Below are 19,029 nucleotides of genomic sequence, written 5' to 3' on the forward strand. Positions count from 1 at the left end.
ATTCCCTAAGAAAATATTACAGGGCATGTGATGCACTCCTCCCAGTCGCGTGGCTTGTACAAAAACTAGGATTTGTAGTTATTAACAAGTTTGAATAGCACAAATAAAGAGATCTATCGTTTTACTATGTACACTCTACACTTAACTAACTAGCAAGCACCAAATTTACATTACAAACATCTAGTACAGATTTCAAACTTTATCAATGACTTCATAAAACACACAAGCATCTCAAGCTCTCAACTGCACCTTCTTAACAAGTCAAAACGTGACATTACTTACTTAACCTAAATACCAACCCATACCAGATTTGCTGACCGTAGTTATACCAGCACATAGTCTCATCATATTCCCCACATATACTGATTTCTAGTTTCCAAGGTAGCATGTATTCAATTTACTTCAAGTAATCAAACCAAAAACAGTGTATCTGAAATTGTAACTTCTTTCAGACAAAAAGAGGTTGCAGAGTATATTTATTTTCTCTATTCTATTCTATTCTATTCCACGACGGCAACCATCTCTGTAATCTGTACAGGCAATTCACAGTACAAATGACCTATTTACCAGTTAACCGCGTTGCTTCTCCGTTGCTTCCACATTCCACTAGCTCTCGTCAGTGCTGCCTGTTATAAGACTGAATAGATGGTACCCTATGAACTGGTCCACACGCCACTCCAGCACCAGCAGCCACTGGAGACGAAGCTGATCCAAGACTGTACGACGTCTGGGTCATAGCTCCCTGACTAAAACAAACACAACACTCAATACCTACACATAGCAAGAACAGAAAGGACTCACCTGTTATAGTACGGATACTGCATGTGGTAGTACATGTGATATGTGGAAGCGTTCGAAGCCGATGGGTGAGCTGCAGCTGCAGCATTTATGGGAATGTATGGTAGTGTTTGTTGAGGTGACGGTGGCGTCTGTTGTGCGAGATATTGACAATACTGTTGCATCTATAATCATAACTGATACATAAAGAGGCAACGCATATCACAAAATTTCAAACGGTTTTACCTGCAAATAAACAGCCGGGTCTTCTCGACCCCAAGAACACTGCAATAAACATATAAACAGATACTATTAATGTATGGTCCTTCAAAAACCAATGATAAGCATGATAAGCATGGTAAGAATAGAACATCCAGTATATTTGCCTGAGACACGAGGAGCTTCTCAAGAATATGGGTACTATGTATTGACCAATCAGTACACTTAAACTCCCCTTATCTGAGGTATGTCTATGTGACACCTAATCGCGTCACGTGTTTCTAGCATGGACCATGTGGCCTATAGAGGGAGTCACTCCGGCAAACGTCGATCATTTCTTTTGTCCCAAAATTTAGTTATAGTGACTGTTTCCAGTGACACAGAGTGAGCAGGTAATGTATGTATAACGTTCTGCAGTGCATGCTTTGAAATATGGATCGAGATATAGAGGTAAAGGTACAATAAACAACATTTGCTTTGAGAACTGTGGAGTGTTTTAAGAACTGAACAATTCAAGTTACGGACAATGCCCGGTCCAAGCTGCCTCAGATAGGGGAGTTTGTGTGTATACGAATAATGAATTATGCGGATGTGTAGCCTTGAACTTCCAGACCAGAGAGTGCGCAAAAGCACGTGACTCTAGTCTGGACCAAAACAATGCTAAATGATTTTGGAAGTACTTATCAAAAAGCGAGACTAAATGGTAGTCTAACAGCGTAGGATCATTTACCTAGTTCAATATGAGATGGAAGATACTGCGCTTTGTATTACACAAACATCAATGCCATGAGATCTCACGAACAAAGAAGAGACGTCTGCCATGTGTTCCCGGTGATATCTTGGTGGATGGTATGAAACAACGACTCTTAGATTCTGTGGCAGAATGCTAGTTAGTCTAACCGCTCGACTACCGAGACTACTGTTCGACCAGTTGCCAAAGGTGATGGTGTAGCAACACTGCTTTGCATGTTCTCTCACTGCAAGCTTGAAAAGATCAGAGAACTAGAGATGAAACTATGCGTGCATGCACCAGAGTCTCTATTCACGACTCTAGTGTGCACTTAGTGCCTCTGGCGTGCACTTAGCACCAATTACTGCTAAACCAATCAGAATTTAGAGCCAACATTCTGGATCTAAGACGCTGATTGGTTAAGAAGGATATTTCCGAAATCATTTTAGTACCGTTCTGGTCCAGACTAGAGTTTGCGCGTGGTCTGGAAGTTCGAGGCTAGCGGATGTGTTGCTATGCCGAGAGGTCAGTATGAATAAAAAACATCATAGCAACCAACGAATACCCATACAAACATGCAACAAGCAGAATTATTGACACCAAAGACAAGACAGTCGAAAGTGTTGGCATTGTAATAACTAAGATGCTCTAATAAATTCCTCAAAAATAAAATAAAATGTCATAAACTCCTAAAAATAGTACCAATACTGACAGACACAAAGCTGGCCATAAAAAAATTATGTAACCATTTGCAGCTGGTTTTGTCGATGAACTTGGAGAACCCATTTGGTGTAGTAACAAATTAGTGCAGTTCACAATGTAATAGAATCCTCATATTTCTCGTTTTAATATCGATGCACTTGTAAATTACTACATTTAATGTTTCCTTTCTTAGTCATTGTGAAATAAATTACATTTTTAAGGGAAACTTCAACAGAAATACAACCTGATCTCAAAATGTAGGCTTTATCGTGAAACTTCGTGCTGTGCTACTTTCAGACAAACAGTCACTTTGGTAGCGGAAAAAACTCGGGTTATGTACGGAGCATGCACCAAGCTGACACGTCATTTGGCACTAAGCTCCACCTACACCAAATGAATTTCCTGCTTAGCTCAGTCATCTTGCCAGTAAACTACACGCAAACTAAACACGCACAAGGTTCAAGTATGTCAAGGAAGCGTAGACGTTCTCTTCAAGAGAGACCTGAGTAGGCAGACATGCCCCTTCTTGTTGTTCTCTAGTCCTATATCCTCGTCAAATTTAGGTAGCAGTCCGGTGTGCTCAGCTTTGGTGATCAGCATGACTTCTAGATGCCTCATGAGCCGCTCTAGAGGATTGAGCATCCGGGAATAACGAAGGGGCGGTATATTGCCATGGTCTCGAGTCTACACACTGTGCAGGGTGTAAACAACTTACGTACTACAGTACTAGCTACACTGTCTTCATCATTGCACTCAGGTTGAAAGTCTAAGGCTCAATCAGAGCCATACTGCACCTGTAACACTTCACACAGTCGCTGTTTGAAAGGGGCGTGTTTACTTACTCAGATCACTCCAAGAGAACCTCATATTTGAACACACTCGAGTGTTTCTCCTCGTAGATTAATAGATCAAAGGCTGACGATAATTACCATTGAGATTTATTGCGCTAGCCTCATCTTCTGTGAGAGACGAGAGAGTCAAGTCTGCCAGGAGAAAACAGCATCTAGCATCCTACTTTCGTTGCAGAGAGCTCTTCTAAGACCTTAAAACACAAGCTCCCTCTATAGCTATCATTCCCGTTTAGTCTTCGTAGTGGCAAGATAACTGAACTACGCAAGAAATTCATTTAGTGTAGGCTGAGCTTAGCGCCAATGACGTGTCAGCCTGGCGCATGCTCCGTACCTAACCGACATTTTCTCCGCTACCAAAGTGACTGTTTGCCTGAAAGCAGCGCAGCACAAAGTTTCATGATAAAGCCTACATTTTGAGATCTGGTTGTATTTCCGTTGGAGTTCCCCTTTAATTTAACATGTATTGTGCATAAAACTGTAAAAAGCAGAAGAGATCTAGATGCTTATAACAAGAGCTTTTACATACATGTATGAGTATGCAGCCACAACTCTTGTCACACATCACACTTTTAGCAGCAACGACTATATCAGTATGGTCTGTAGTAGTGCAATTACAAAACATAATCTAATATGCTAAGTAGTTCATCAATGCCATACCTACTCTTGTATCACCCCACCCCACAAACACGTCAGCATAGTCTGTAGAGTATGGCATGGGGTCTTGCTGGAGGATATGACACCTTTAGACGCTAATAATTGGCAAAGGTGTTTGACAAATTACTATAACTCAAGTTTACTAGAACAACCTTTGCTATTACCGGTCCTCTGTCATTTCAGATTCACTGAAGCCTTTAAGTTAATTAAATTGTGTCAGAGTAAGAGGCAGTAAACAACAAGTCTGCAGCATCTTGTTTCGGTTCATTTTGCTCAAAGGAATCTTGTGAGCCGTCCACCGCATTTGAAATACCACAACAAACAAATGACTTCACGATTGTGTTGATAACTGTCCATGACTCCAATATCCAATTCAGCACATTTTGTCACGACAGGTGCACAGTTACTGCCATCCTTGAGACACTACTGAACCATACGATGCCATTCTATGATATCATAAGGAACTTCTTTTCTATTGTAAAAGAGCAGATTTTTCTTGACATGACTGAGAACTTGATGTTCAAATGCTGAATGATGTCCCAACCTATGTGCTAAATTTTCCATCTGGGTACCAATGAACACAATTAAGTAAAGTTTAGGTGCGAAAATGTTAGACACTGGGCCAAGTTGGGGATGAGGGCTTGATGGATAATGGGGTGATACATGAGTAGATACAATAAATCACATTGTACAGAATACGTTAGCTTAATTAATTAATTTCTTAATCTGTAACAGTGTTTGACTACCCAAAATTGCCAAAAAATGGTTTTCTGTAAGCAATCAAATAAATGGTGTAATCCACCAGATGACACTAAATAGACACAATACAACTGACAATACTGAAGAACTATTGTATTCACCTTAATGTTTGACCCAGCCATATCACTTCCATGACACTTCCAAATAGCACATGCAGCTTCTTCATGTGTCCGATATCTAGTGATCATATTAGAATTAGAATGGCAGTCAGTCAGTTGTCTACTAAACTTATTCTTACTTCACAAAGGCATAGCCTTTGTCGGCAAATATCCTAATGTCAGTTATTATTCCAAAGTAACCAAATTTCTGACGAAACTGTTCTTCGGATGTCATAGAGCAAATACCACCAACATAAACCGTTGAATTAAAAGTGGTCGACTGAGAAGCGATTTCTTCCAGAGACAGCTGCCTCGGTACTGCAAAAACAAAGTATTGACACAAACGCTATAATGCAGACTTATCCTACTTAGAAGCATAAACATGCTTGTAAGCATGCATGCACACACACACACACACACACACACACACACACACACACACACACACACACACACACACACACACACTACAAAAAATAAATATGACAACATATAAAGTCATGTAAACCCTTGTTACCATCTCTTACAACAATAACTAATATTGTATTACTCGCCAACACAGACTTTATAAAACCAAAATCCAATTTCCTTATGTACCACTGATACCTCTTTCTGTTCCCTTCCTAGCACCCCAGTTAACACGAATAGCACGACCACAAAGAAATACCCCTAACAACAAAAAACATTACAGGGTGCTTTGAGAAAACTGTTGTTTGCTCTACCATTCATTTGTTTGATAGCAGTGGTTGCATCCTGTAAAAAACAAATACGTTGCACTAAATTATATACACAAAATTACACAAAGCAAACACACACACACACACACACACACACACACACACACACACACACACACACACACACACACACACACACACACACAATGTGAATTACTATAGTGTACAAGCTGCAGAAATGCTTGGGTGTACCTAGCCAATCACACACACAACATCTAGCTCAACACTCCACTTCCTCTTGACAATTAATTTCTCTACCCACTGCTTCCCTCCCACTCGCATGTAAATGTCAATCACTACCAAGCTCCAAACTCTTACAGCCACATATCTTTCACTCCATCCAAGGCAGATATCTTTGTCACCATGTTCGCATTTTTACAACACAGTAGCAATATTGTATGAACAATATATTGTAGTGAGGTCAACGAATACAGAAATGGCAGCAAAATACACAAGCAAGGCAATCAACACTAGACTGGCAACTCCTACTTTCAACACTGGCATATAATCAAATTTCTAATATCCCGTTATCTGATAACCATTTCCTAACAACCAGTTACATCATCATTACCTTCCCAGAATGCAACAACAACTTCTAATGTTCACATGATATCACATAGTATGCCAACATATTTCGAAATTTCACACTACCATCATACTTCCCATGAAGTCTCACCTGAAAGGGCAAAGGTTAACATGTGATGCCCTCTGCACCAAGACCTCACTGCCTGTCCCAAATAATTGCTAGATATACGACCCTATTGCCTACCAGCACACAAGACAGAGTGCAGTGGATAAACTTGCTAATGATCAAGTCAGTCATGAATGAGTGACATTGCCATTCACTCCAGTTTGCCACAGTGGCATGATCTTGTCAACAAGAAAGTAGTAACAGTTGAAACAAGGATCAGTGTCGTCAGACTGGAAACTAAAAACGTGTACAGGAAAACCTGAATGATGCTCATTACATTAATGGATTCATGTATTGTCCCTTTACACTTCAAGACAGTAAAAGCATTTCCTTCTACAAGAGCATCTTTTCTTCATTTAATACTCCACTTGCCCTTTAGATATAATGATTGGGTCAACCTTTACAGATATTATTACACCTATCGTTCAGAGAGTTCGTATGTAATTAGGGATACAGAACATTATTCCTTCTATTCATTCATAAGTGTGCCAACTTGTTTGCAAACTCTGACATTTTTCTAGAAATTTCAATACAGTGGTATAAGATGCAGCCATGGTGTGCTTGCACACAGACACAGACACAGACACAGACACAGACACAGACACAGACACACAGACACAGACACACACACACACACACACACACACACACACACACACACACACACACACACACACACACATAATGCAATATGATATCTGGTTATCCCCTAATAAGTATGTTATCCCAGAAGTCTATTATCCCTTTGGTGCTAACACCAACAGGAAGCATTGTAGTGTGTGACTCGTATTTAGCAAAAACGATTACCAGTAAAACATCTCACTTGATACAGTAGCTCCCTCCCTAAATATAGGAGATCTAATATGCTCATGGTTACACTTAGCAGGGAAGAGAGCAACCTGAATATGTACTTATCGTCCTAAATTTAGAATGTCCTTGTGCCTAATATCCTGGCAGTAGATAAGGTGCCCTCATTTAGCATATACTGACAGCAATAACTCACCATCTTATCAACAAAAGAGACAAAACCATAACTCTTGCTTCTGCCTGTGAGTTGATCTCGTACAACTCTAGCATCTCTACGAAATAGACAAACATACATACATAAGATGATAGAACAACAGGTAAGCTGTAAAATGATTTCCTGCCCTACAAAACATAAATAAATAAATAAATAAATAAATAAAGTATATAAATTAAGTTAAGCAATCATAACATATAAGCACATTCACAGTCTCTCCTACTATGAACAACAAGCTAGACTTGCTTCTATTTTCAGTCGTGCCTACAAAACAGATCTGTTGCTTCTTACTTATTGTTTTTTTTCTATGGGTTTGTACCTAACTAGACCAGTTTCTATAAACTAGGAGCTTCTCCGATTGATGGCCAGCATATCAAGCTCTTCAGCTGCTGATATTCTCCCTCACATTCACTAATTGATATTCTACTTACTAGTGCAATAGTACACAGAAACATGTACCTTGAAGCCTTCAGGGTTTTACTGTGTTTGTACCCCTTGAAATAAATGTAATGAACCTATACTGTACATAATAATCTTTCAGTAACAAACAAACAAACACATAAATGAATATTTGACTATACCAAGAAAAAAGGGTTGGATTCTAACTCTTGTAGTAACTGCTAAACACTCCTCTAGTAAAACTGTTAATTAATTAAAACTTGACATTTAATTAAAAACAACAGCTGGTTCAGATAAGATACAATAACAACCACAGTTCCACCCCACCAATTAGTATTGATTCCAAAACAAAAGCAATGAAGGGGAGGCACAGCAGCCCATCCAGTCTAACTGCATGGCCTCTCTCTTGCACCAAACCACACTAATTGGACAATACCCTGACCGACTAGCTCTATTTAGAGAAGACGATAATTAGCTAACTTACGCCACAACTCCATAGGGTTGAAAAGCTGCCTTCAAAGTGTCCGAATCGACGTCGCTACTCAAATCTCCGATGAACACCTGATGGTGGTCTGAAACAGAAAGATGGGCGTGTACATCAAGATACAGTCTCCTGCCGTTATTCTACTACAGTACTGTAAAGGTTTCGCACAGTAGGATGTAAGGCATGCAAGCCTAGCGCTTCCCCGTATAGAGAGTCTCGATCGCTTACTGAAACGCTTCCTGCTCGTTTCACACACTGAATCTGAAGACACACCCTCCTTGTGTCCGTTACTTCTACTCGTACTACAACGACTTTCACTCGACTCGCTGTCGTCGACCTTCACAATGTCTGGAGAAAGCCGAGAGACACTGAGGTTTCTCTCGATGTTTTCAGCGAGTTCGCAGACAGAAGTACTGTGATCCTTATCCGAGGAAGTGGAATTTGTGTCTGACATACTCTGACAGTGAAAAGCGAAAGAAACGACAAGTGGAGAGTGCGTGGAAGAAAAAACCGCGACTAACCGCAAACTTGAAACGAGCACAAATGACTACCTACTCACCGGCGCTGTCTTTTCTGGTAGCCGTGTTGCTAGCTCTCCAGTTGACCTTGATTTTCTGGACACAAGAAACAAAAGCTGGAATGCAGACGTTACAAAGGACGTGGGGACAGCGGAGTCGCCAAAGCGAACACGTGGGCTGGACTGGCGTTGCTAGAAAGCGTCCGACAGACGCGCCACAAACAGCCAGGTGATGAGCAGCCGACGAATTGCAGCATTTCAATCCTTTGTTTCATTTACTTCCGGAGCGACCGCGCCCACGCCTCCTTACCTTGTCAAAAATGGTCCGACCGTTCATCGCCGCAATAGCTCGAGAAGCAGTCGCGTGATTGTGAAACTCAACAAAGCAATACGGAGCTTCATCGGGATGCTATGGAAGACAGATGAGCAACAATACGGACAGAAATCAAAATGACTGACAAGTCAGCACACAATCACTCAGTCCTACCTCGCGACTGGGAATTAGTTTACAGCTTTTGACTAGTCCAATTGACGAGAATATATCGGATATGAAATTTTCTGTTGCCCGGGGATCTAGATTTCCAACGTACCTGTAAAATGCATTTGATTTTCATAACCCAACGAAAACGGCGCAGACAGCACGCCCTTACAGCACACGTAAATCGTCCTCCATGTCCGTCTAAGCTAAAATCTGGAAAATAGTAAAATAAGGCTGGGATAAAACGATAAACTAACAAGCTACACCAAAATAGGCCCAACAAAGTCGATGGGCATGCGCACACTTGTTGCGTTTTTACTAACTCAAAGAGTCGGCATGGCAAAGCAACAGGTAGCTACACATTGCAAAACGAGCGAGACATCAGCTGGTCCAGGCACTGTTACTGTACTTATGCATATTTACGCTAACCGTTGTCTAGTTTATGCAAGCCGTGCAACGAGATGACGCAGTACAAGTGGAAACGTTGCTACGCGAGGACAGAACGCTTGCAGTGGCAACAGACGAGGTAAGAAGCGAGCACGTGTTGCAGTTTCGGCTGTTTCTTGTCTAAAAGAATGATTTTTCGTAAGTTTCGATTTTATCTCTAATAGTTTGGAGAAACTGCTCTGCACAAGGCATCCAAACTCGGGAATATTTCCGCTGCCGAGAAGCTGATTAAGGGCGACAAAGCGTGTGTAGACATCGCATCGAGAAAGGTCTGATGATCTCCACGTGCAATTTAGTTACTAGAATAGACGGATTTGTAGCATGGAGACAAAGCCGTACAGCAAAGGTGAAAGTCAGGAGAGAATAACTGTCCGTTTTAGTTTGTCTTTGTAGTTGCCAGCGAATTTAATTAGAAAAGAAAATGGACAGATACATTATGTGAAACTTGAAACTGAATGTCATGGCAGCATAGTTATAACCTAATTAGTGATACTGCACTGACAAACAAAGGGGCGTTACTAGCGCGGTTGTTTACCAGAAAGCTAAATTTAGTAAGTGATGTCTAATGTTGAAGGATGATGCATGATGTAAAGTTTGTAACGTTTGCTTGTTATGTTGTTATTATGTATACTTCAAGGTTTAATTAATTAAGAGGCTCAAGTCTAGAGAATTGGCCGGGCAAAGCTGTACATTATTATATTATAAATTAATTATTTATTATATTATAAATTAATTATTTTATTATGTTATAAATTTAAATTTTGTGAAACTCGTTCTCTAATGTGTCAGTGGCAACTTGAATTGTTACTCATAAAATCTCTGGTGTCAGACATTGTGTTAATTGGTAAATATATTACTTTTGGCTTTGCTTGACAAATGAAAATGGAATCAGTGCTAGATATATCAAGGAGTTGGAGCTACATGGAAAATGTAAGCTAGAGAAAGCATACTATTATTTTACTGTTAGCAAAATACCTTGTTTTGCATTCAAATGTGTTACATCAATATTGGTGGTAAGTACTGTAAATCCAGAAATTTTCATGCTCAAATTTTAGTACATGTACTTCTGCCCATGAAGTAAAATTTTAGTTTGTACATATGTCATTTTATACGAGACATTGGTACTGTACTGTAGCCGAATTGAAGTGCATCTATCTAAATTTTAGTATTCATGTTATTTTAGTACACCATGTAGCTGTACAAAAATAACTAAAATTTCATGAGCACAAAAATTTCTGGATTTACAGTATTTTGTCGAGCAGATTAGCTCGTTTAGTAGAAATTGCATATATAGACTTACCAGGCAGTAACCTGCACAAGTAAGGAGTATATGCATACAGAAAATAGGTACGTACAAATCTGGCTGACTGAGTGAGTCATTAATATTGGTCGACTAAGCAACTGATCAAGCCTTTGCCCTCTGCAAGTAAACACATGCCTTCTTATCAGGAATGCACAATATTTGATATTTACAAAGTGAGGAATGTTACTTTAGGATTCGCGGGTTAGTAGAAAGTTCACTTTTAGGAGACTTGTGTGACGTTTAGAGAGATTGCTACTTATGCGACACAAATTTATATTTGGGCTTTGTGGGTAGTTGCATCTATTTGTATAATGTTAATTAATGTACTAATGGAAGGTCCATTTACTATGCAGTGATGTATAAACAGTGTGAAGAGATGTGGCTTGTTAGTTGTTTAGATAATTCTGTTCAATGGGATTTCTTTATTGGTCACTGCCTGTTCTATTTTAGGAAGGATATACTGCTGTTCACTTTGCTGTTGCTCACGGTCACCCAGAGATGTTACTGTTGTTGTTACACAACAATGCTAATAGAGATCCTGTTGCAAATGAATCACATGTAAGTGAATACTCGGAAGACTTAAGTTAAAACAGCTGTCAGATGTGTGAGGTTTGTGTTTCTTTATTATGATCAGCATCGGTGCACTCCATTGCACATCGCTTCGAAGGGAAATCAAGTGGCGTGTGTCAAGGCTTTAGTAGATGTCAACTGTCGGATTAACAGCAAGAACAAGGTTTGTACTTTGATAGTTAAATGGTGTGGTGTCTAGTCGCATTTCTTACTTCTTTAACATTTCAAGAGCGATTGCATGGTTATGCTTGAGGTTAATTAAGTATGACAAAGTCATGTGGACACTTGTCAGATGTACAAAGGAAATATAGAAACAATTAATGGTAGCATAATTGATTGCATATTGTGGTTACTAAAGCAACATTTCAGCAGTGGTGGACTTAGAGAGTGGCGCAACATGAGCGCACCTACCCATTTTGGGACCAGAAGTACAGTGCACCCAGATGTCTTCCGAGGTACTTGAGCATGCACAGAAGCAGATTGTATAGACCATTGTATAGACCATTGTATAGACCATTGTATAGACCATTGTATAGACCATTGTATAAAATTAAACTAGTGATGTGCCTACATTAAGTGGCGCTTGGCAATGTGACTGTATTTCAATGTTTTGTTAATTCTGTTATCAGCAATTAGAAATTACAAGTTAAATCTTAATTAACAGATTTGCCTGATTTTTTATTTTGTGACATCACATTGCCAGCACCCTAAAGTGCACCTACCCCGTTCAAAAACTTTTGATTTGCCACTGCAGGCACATGAAAAATTAGCATTTGAGTGAAGTAGAAAGTTAATAATGTTGAATTGTTTGTATGGTATGGATTCTAGGTATGGATTCTAGGTATGCTTGCTCTACATTTAAAATCTTTTTAATAGTCTGCAATATTAGACTAATATTCTGTACAACATATATATTCACTTGTTATTTTTGTTTGATTAGCAAGGGAAGGTGCCTCTGCATTTTGCGGCTGCTGGCGGTAATGCTGAAGTTGTGAGGTGCCTCTTAAACGCAGGATGTGAAACAGATTTGATTGACATGGTACGAATATGACTGCACGTTACTTGAGTTCGTAACTATATGACTCTGTTAAGTACAGCATGGCTGCACTGCTCTTCACTTTGCATCCGAAGGTGGACACACGTCTATAGTCGAGTTGCTTACTCGATCACCATTCCTTAGCAATCCTACCATTTGTAATAAGGTAATTATATTAATTGCAACTGAATGTGCATGATTTTTGTACATGAAGCATCTTAATTAAAGTTTGCAATTGAACAATTAGTATACTACCACATTTTATGTATTACTAATTTATGTATTATTAATTAATGATATTTGTGATGCTAGTAACTTATTTTTACTTATTTTATAATTTTCTATTTCGCACAGAATAACCAAACAGCAGAGCAACTGGCTCAGCATGGCAGACACAAGAGAGTAGCCAGCTTTCTTAGAGAGTACAAGAAGGTAGTTAACCTACATACATATGCCATAGTTTTTCGATCTTTGTGTCCAATAATGAACAATGTGTTGGCAGAAATATGAGGAGTGGGTTCGTCATCTGAAGACTAATGTACCAATATCGAAGATCAAATTGTATGTTTGTGGGGAGACTGGAGTAGGCAAGAGTTCTCTACTGGAAACTCTACAGCAGAGACTGCTGAGGATGCGTAGCCAGTCTCTGAATGGTAACACTGATCAACAGAGTACTTCGGTTGGCATTCGAATTAAGAATGTGTCCATTGGCTCAAATGGTTGGTTCAGTGCTTGGGATGTGGGGGGTACGATGGCTGGTAATGTGGGGATAGAATACTTGCTATCTTCTGTCAATGCTGTGTATCTGTTGGTTCTGAGTCTTCAAAGCAACATAGAGGAGTTGAAGCAACAAATTAGACGCTGGCTGTCTTTAATTAGCACATGTGGCCTTGCTGATGGTTTAACTAAAGGTTAGATTTTGCACAGTTGGTCTTGTTGTTGTTGGCTCTCATAGTATTGAACACATACACGCGTGCACGCGCGTGCGCGTACACACACACACACACACACACACACACACACACACACAAGACATACACACATTAATGCATGCATGCACATGCACACATTGGAAACAGATGTGTTAGTGAAGTTGCTTATGAAGTATACACCGTTATACAGTAATACGTGTATGCACTGTATACAGGAATTCCATAAGACTTGGGGATTATGTTTTAGCCACTAGAGTTGATTCAAGTAGTTTGAAATTTACACATGTAAACATGCAGGTAACTAGTATTGGTAGATAGTGTGGACATGACACTCAACATTAAAAGATGTAATACTACACAAGCCACTTTACCAATGCAGTTCTTGGTGACTTGCTTATAATACCGTATTTTTTTGATTAAATGCCACGGCATTTATTTTTAGCTTGGGCTCCAGTTGTGGTGTTTATTCGAGGACGACGTTTATTTGTTAAAGGTTCTCTGTCGGTGCTCTATGAGTGTCACACTGTAGGTTTGACGCCTTTTCTAGAGAACCACACTTACACCATACTGGTACAGTGTACCCATTTCACACTTTGAGATGTCACGTGGTGAAACAGTATCTGAGTAGTCTAACGAAACGTTTTCCTCGTGTATGCCTCCGATGAAGTCGTACGATTTTTCCTTCAAAATACGAACAATAGATGAAATACAGTGTGTATTTGAGGGTGGCATTTAATCAAAGAAATATGGTACTGTAAATCAAAAAATTTTTGTAAGCTATTTAATTTTGTAAATTCATAAAAATTACAAAAAATTACTAACTTAAGTTGCTACTAATATTTGTAGCTCAAATTCCATGACATTTTGTAGCCCAAATATCCACACGGATGCACATAACACTCTGAATGAATGATCGTCTGTATTGTTTGGGTTGGGCAGAAACGGCTTTCTCGGCTCAGGGTAGTGTTCTGTTAGAAATTGGCTTTACAAGCCAAGCAATCAGAGACCTACCTACCTGGATGTTGATTGAGCCTTATTAATTCCACTCACGTGTTTAAGGCGCATGAGGGAAGTTTATGAACATGAATTTCTTACAAAATAGAGTTTGCAGCAATTTACAAATTTTTTATTTACAAAAATTTATTAATTTACAGTAGATAGTGTAGATGTGCAAGGTGTGTAGCATTGACTGGTGTTGCTACAGGTGCACAGCCATCAGTTGTTTACAAGCCAACGGTGCTGCTTGTTTTGAGTCACGCCGACATGGTTGGAGATGCCATTCAACAGCGAGGCATCGTGGCAGTTTACGACGCGGCGTCTCTATTTGTCGAGAAACTGGATATCTTGGGCGACATCAAGGTATTTTGTGTCAACAGCACATCTTCAGACTTCCAAATGGGTCAGCTGAAAGAAACTATTTGCCAAAAGCATCGACTAATTACTAGGGTAAGGTTAATTAACTATAGACCTTATAATATATAAATGGTGTTACATATTAATGTAGGGTATGGTAAAGAGTGTTTGACATGTTGTATTTAAATACATGTTAACAGTTTGATGCTATGATTTGGTTTTGCACTGTAGCGTCATCCGCATGTTCCACTTTTTTGCGAAGTTTTGGCTGATTCTGTTAACAAATCGATGACTGAAAGGGCACTGGCTCCTATCGCTCTTCTTACTGATTTTCGTTCTTCATTTGTCACAAAAATCAACCCTTTGGCAACAAGAAATGACTTAGATCAAGCAGTTTTGGTTCTTTCGATGGCAGGGCGTGTATGTGTAGTCGTACTACTTTGTGATGTGTGTTGTCCTGATATGTGTCACTGACTCTAGGTGGTTCATACAAGATGGGCAGTTGGTCCTAATCGATGGATTGTTCTTGATCCAGACTGGCTTTGTAACAGGCTGTTCAAGGCTGTGCATCTTTCTGGCGTTGGTCGGTTCTTAAAGTTGGCTGCTGATAAGCAGGGATTTGTGTCAATGGAAAATTTGAAAGGTTTTTTCTAGAAAATTTTGTTTTAAATTATGTGCAAATGAAGAAGTCATTACTAAGCATAATTTGGTGTAGGCAGGATTATCTATTAAGGTTTTCAGTTAATATCAATAACAAATGAGGATTATCTGTTTGCCCAAATGATTTATAACAGCTTTTATTAATTGATGTCAACGTAATTATACTATAATATCTCTCTATTATTTAGTTCTTGCTCGAGTATCGTTCCAAGTCCTTTCAGTCGTACACGTATGATAGACTTTGACTTAACACTTCAGTTGACAAACAAAATGATTATTGCTTGCCTGGAAACCTGCCTAGCTATACACCCGTGCCTTTGTCGTCCAATGTAATGTTATCAAACGCTTAGTATGACCATGCTGTATAAATTTTGTCATGTAAACAGTGTTGTAAATCAATGGTGTACGTAGGTTTTTTTCTCTCTACACTAGCAATACCCCAGGCTAAGGCCCTTTCTTTGATGCCTTCAGGAAATTTTTGATTTGGGACATCAAACTCGTAAAGATGGAAAAAGATCGATTTATACTTGACAAATTAACTGCAGCAGTTCTACACTCCTTGAGTTTCTCTTTAGGCGTTTTTATTGTCACATTTGTATACATGTATGAAGGAGGTCTGAGGCAAGAAATTCATGGTAAACAAATCAGATAGCTTTACATAGTGGCTGGTGTGATTGATTTGTTTGTCGAAAGGAATCCTCGTCGTATGACCATAAAGTTTTCACAGCTCATGGCTAATTAAATAGTCTATCAGATAGTGAGACATTTAAGTGTTGATGTTTTCCTCTGCATTGTTACACTGTTTTATAAACATTACAAGTTAATTGAATAACGTTATTAGTTTATATTATTAAACAATTGATGACATCATAAAAATTGACGCACAAGCTTCCTTCAGCAATACCCCTGTGAGTGACCCTGCGTATACGACTGGTAGATAGCTGTATGTGGCACTTATTGAGTTTCTTGTAATTTTTTTCTTTCGTTAGAGGAATTCCCTGAAGTCAACAGAGATCAAGTTGCTAAGATGTTGGAAGATTTTGGTGTTGCATATCAGCAGAAGTGTAGCCACTGTTGTTCAACACGACTCGAAATTCCATCTCTTATGAAGAAAACCTACAGAACCGGCATAGAATTATGGAAACAGCAAGATGAATACCCGATCTACAGTGGTCGACGGATTCGGTGCAATAGCGAAAGTGCAGGCAATGTTTTTCCGTTTGGTTTGTTTTCGAAGTTTCAAGTGGTCACTCGTACGACATATGGAGGGGACATCCCACTGTGGCACGGAGGCCTGATCATTCCCTATCCATCAAAGTCTCTTGTTCAAGTGCTTGTTGAAGCTCACGATGATTGCATCGACATATCTGTTCGTGGTTCGGCCGTATCGTCTCAGAAATGCTTTGAGCATTTGAATACCGTGTGGCGTCTACTACATAATACTATACAGCAAACATGCCCAGTTGTCCGACTTCAAGTTGACATACTAAGTGTCCATGACCTTCAGGCTCATTTGGAAACTGCTGCAAGCTATTCATTGACCGATGTCATAAACGCAGAAAGACAAGATCTAAAGTTGTTTCATCCGGATGGGTTTCAAGAGAGTCCGGTTGATCTCCTATATTGCAGTTCTCCCACGATTTGTCACTCTATGAAAGAGCCAACAATGCCAGCTTGGTATTTACCTATAGAAGTAATACAAAAAGTAGAGGAGGTCTTTGGTCGTCCAGCAGTTAGGGATTGTGACGCAAAAGCTGACTGGATTAGGCTGGCCGAACAACTAGGAATGACAAAAATGATTGGTATACTTGCACTTACTCCTAAAAAGGCGTTTCACATTCTCTTGGAACAATGGACGACAAATCCACATTGTTCTGTTATGATGTTGATTCAAGCACTGAATGCAATTGAACGAGGCGATGTTGCTGCTGTGATTACAAGACACTTGCCTACTTTTCAGTGAACATTAGAGAGTATGAATTGCATTTTTAACTCTTGTGGCTTGTTATTTTTCTAGATGATCGCTAGTTTTGTATTGGGATGACAAGATGGTTGCTCTTTAGTGTGACAGTATGTAGCCAGTCTTGCTGCTTTCTAAGAATACAAACTATACAGCTTTTTTACTTTTTACTCAACTGTTGTGGAAGGCAATGATTGCCTAGAATGTACATGTTGAAAAATGCAGAGATTGGTATAGACATAGCTGTGTAGCTGTCTTGCAGGACCTGCATGGTGCACTTACATCAACGTTCTCATAATGCGTGCATATGCAAACACATTATGATTTCAGTTACAGTAGAGTTTACAGTAAATCTGTCATCTGCTTGTCAAGTATAATAGGTGTCATGATCTATATACATATAGTATTCTTGTTTCAAGAACAGAACTTGAAGCTGTGTCATTAATAAATTATTAATAAATTTAGTCTTGAATTGTGAATTCACTAACACTAAAGTTCATGCTGCTAGTCAACGTTCTTCTGTTGCAATATCTATAGATATACTGAGCCTACTGCAAAGACGGCTGAGCTGCTGTAGAGCCCTCGGAAACCCCAGCTTTCGTGTGCGAGATACCTACTGCGCATGCTTGCAATTGCTCACTGTCGCGCAATGAGTCGCAAACGCAGGCTTGAGATAGAATGTCCATCTATCTCAGAAGTGGTGGAGGCAGAGCCAACAAAAGAGCCTCCCACAACTCTTCGCTTGAAACCAAAAAAACTAAAATCAAGGAAGTCATCAGAGTCTGCCTACCACATTGCTCAAGAACAGAGTCACGGGAAGATGATGTTGTCTCGATTGATGAATATTGAAGAGCGAGCATCAAAACTAGAGAAGGAGGAGATTGAGGAGGAAATACGTTCTATTGTTGAAATGATGCAGAGCCCACAGAATGGCTTCTTGAGAAGCAAAGCAGCAGCTGTACTTGCCACCGTGTTAGCCAGTGCTCAGTGTTTACCTGCAGTTGTCAGTGAAGGAGTTGAGGAACTGCTCATGCAGTTGAAAAGAGATGGTAGGTGTGTCGAACGAGCAGTGCAGAAGTGTAGTGTGTGATAAGTTTGTGTATGTAGATAGTTGGGATGTGAAGAGTCAAGTTGTTCTTGCTTTGGCCAAAGTGGCACCACATGTTTCTGAGGTCTGCAACACTACAAATAATGTACACAAACAAGATGAAACTTTGAATAATATAAATGTAACAACAACAACAACAACAACAACAACAACAACGACAGTAACAACAGCATAGTAACATTATACAAAAATAGTTTACTAGTAATAAGAATAGTTATCATTGAAGGTCAGGATTTATAATGTTAGAATATGTTTAGCTGGAATAGCACAATGTCAGGTTTGTCTCACTTGTTATAAATAGATTATTATTATTACTGTTAAAAATCTATTTTTAGCAATTATATTTAAATTCTATATTTAGTAACACTATTGTTTATTAATAATTTTACTACAACAATACTGGCTACACACTGCTACAACAACCGTGATTAAAAGAAACTATGTCAAGTAGAAAGAACAACAGTTACTATGTCTGCTAAAGAAAAAGACTTAGTGAGTGAGTTCGAGATGAGCCTCACTCTGCACAATGTCCATCATGTCTAA

General features: G+C 39.3%; 3 protein-coding genes across 5 annotated transcripts; 2 read left to right on the forward strand and 1 right to left on the reverse strand.

Annotated features, from left to right (window-relative positions):
* Positions 1 to 344: 344 nt before the first annotated feature.
* On the reverse strand, positions 345 to 9,411 carry LOC134196266 (nucleolysin TIAR-like). Of its 2 annotated transcripts, XM_062665356.1 has the most exons (13): positions 9,290 to 9,411; positions 9,127 to 9,229; positions 8,950 to 9,048; positions 8,682 to 8,736; positions 8,123 to 8,210; positions 7,222 to 7,297; positions 5,513 to 5,543; positions 5,397 to 5,459; positions 4,931 to 5,108; positions 4,794 to 4,869; positions 1,024 to 1,062; positions 802 to 962; positions 345 to 746 (listed from the first exon to the last, which is right to left on the reverse strand). In XM_062665356.1, exons 1-13 carry the CDS (start codon positions 9,310 to 9,312, stop codon positions 617 to 619), a joined length of 1,122 nt encoding a protein of 373 aa, XP_062521340.1. In that variant the 5' UTR covers positions 9,313 to 9,411; the 3' UTR covers positions 345 to 616. The 2 variants fall into 2 exon arrangements, with proteins under 2 accessions (XP_062521340.1, XP_062521341.1); XM_062665357.1 differs by lacking the exons at positions 8,682 to 8,736; positions 8,950 to 9,048; positions 9,127 to 9,229; positions 9,290 to 9,411 and adding an exon at positions 8,351 to 8,619.
* On the forward strand, positions 9,406 to 17,614 carry LOC134196265 (death-associated protein kinase 1-like). 2 transcript variants are annotated; one of them, XM_062665354.1, is made up of 13 exons: positions 9,406 to 9,468; positions 9,557 to 9,643; positions 9,729 to 9,833; positions 11,318 to 11,425; positions 11,502 to 11,600; positions 12,378 to 12,476; positions 12,535 to 12,639; positions 12,828 to 12,905; positions 12,976 to 13,384; positions 14,610 to 14,851; positions 14,990 to 15,178; positions 15,239 to 15,401; positions 16,408 to 17,614. In XM_062665354.1, exons 1-13 carry the CDS (start codon positions 9,406 to 9,408, stop codon positions 17,379 to 17,381), a joined length of 2,721 nt encoding a protein of 906 aa, XP_062521338.1. In that variant the 3' UTR covers positions 17,382 to 17,614. The 2 variants fall into 2 exon arrangements, with proteins under 2 accessions (XP_062521338.1, XP_062521339.1); XM_062665355.1 differs by having other exon boundaries at positions 9,436 to 9,468; positions 9,729 to 9,910.
* A 405-nt stretch (positions 17,615 to 18,019) lies between these two features.
* Positions 18,020 to 18,661, forward strand: LOC134196854 (uncharacterized). Its single transcript, XM_062666075.1, has 2 exons — positions 18,020 to 18,427; positions 18,486 to 18,661. The coding sequence occupies exons 1-2, from the start codon at positions 18,028 to 18,030 to the stop codon at positions 18,659 to 18,661; spliced, it is 576 nt and encodes a 191-aa protein (XP_062522059.1). The 5' UTR covers positions 18,020 to 18,027.
* The last annotated feature ends 368 nt before the right edge of the window (positions 18,662 to 19,029 follow it).

This window comes from Corticium candelabrum, chromosome 21 (assembly GCF_963422355.1).
Source record: "Corticium candelabrum chromosome 21, ooCorCand1.1, whole genome shotgun sequence".
Classification (NCBI taxonomy): domain Eukaryota; kingdom Metazoa; phylum Porifera; class Homoscleromorpha; order Homosclerophorida; family Plakinidae; genus Corticium; species Corticium candelabrum.

Bases quoted from the DNA above. Each gene is read 5' to 3' on its own strand.
- LOC134196265 (XM_062665354.1), top strand. From the start codon at position 9,406: ATGGGCATGCGCACACTTGTTGCGTTTTTACTAACTCAAAGAGTCGGC. The intron at 9,469-9,556 runs GTAGCTACACAT...ACCGTTGTCTAG, and splicing joins TCGGCATGGCAAAGCAACAG to TTTATGCAAGCCGTGCAACG. The intron at 9,644-9,728 runs GTAAGAAGCGAG...TATCTCTAATAG, and splicing joins TTGCAGTGGCAACAGACGAG to TTTGGAGAAACTGCTCTGCA.
- LOC134196854 (XM_062666075.1), top strand. From the start codon at position 18,028: ATGAGTCGCAAACGCAGGCTTGAGATAGAATGTCCATCTATCTCAGAA. The intron at 18,428-18,485 runs GTAGGTGTGTCG...TTGTGTATGTAG, and splicing joins CATGCAGTTGAAAAGAGATG to ATAGTTGGGATGTGAAGAGT.
- LOC134196266 (XM_062665356.1), bottom strand. From the start codon at position 9,312: ATGGAGGACGATTTACGTGTGCT. The intron at 1,063-4,793 runs GTGAATACAATA...TGTTTATTGCAG, and splicing joins TGGCTGGGTCAAACATTAAG to TGTTCTTGGGGTCGAGAAGA. The intron at 963-1,023 runs GTAAAACCGTTT...TTATGATTATAG, and splicing joins ACCCGGCTGTTTATTTGCAG to ATGCAACAGTATTGTCAATA.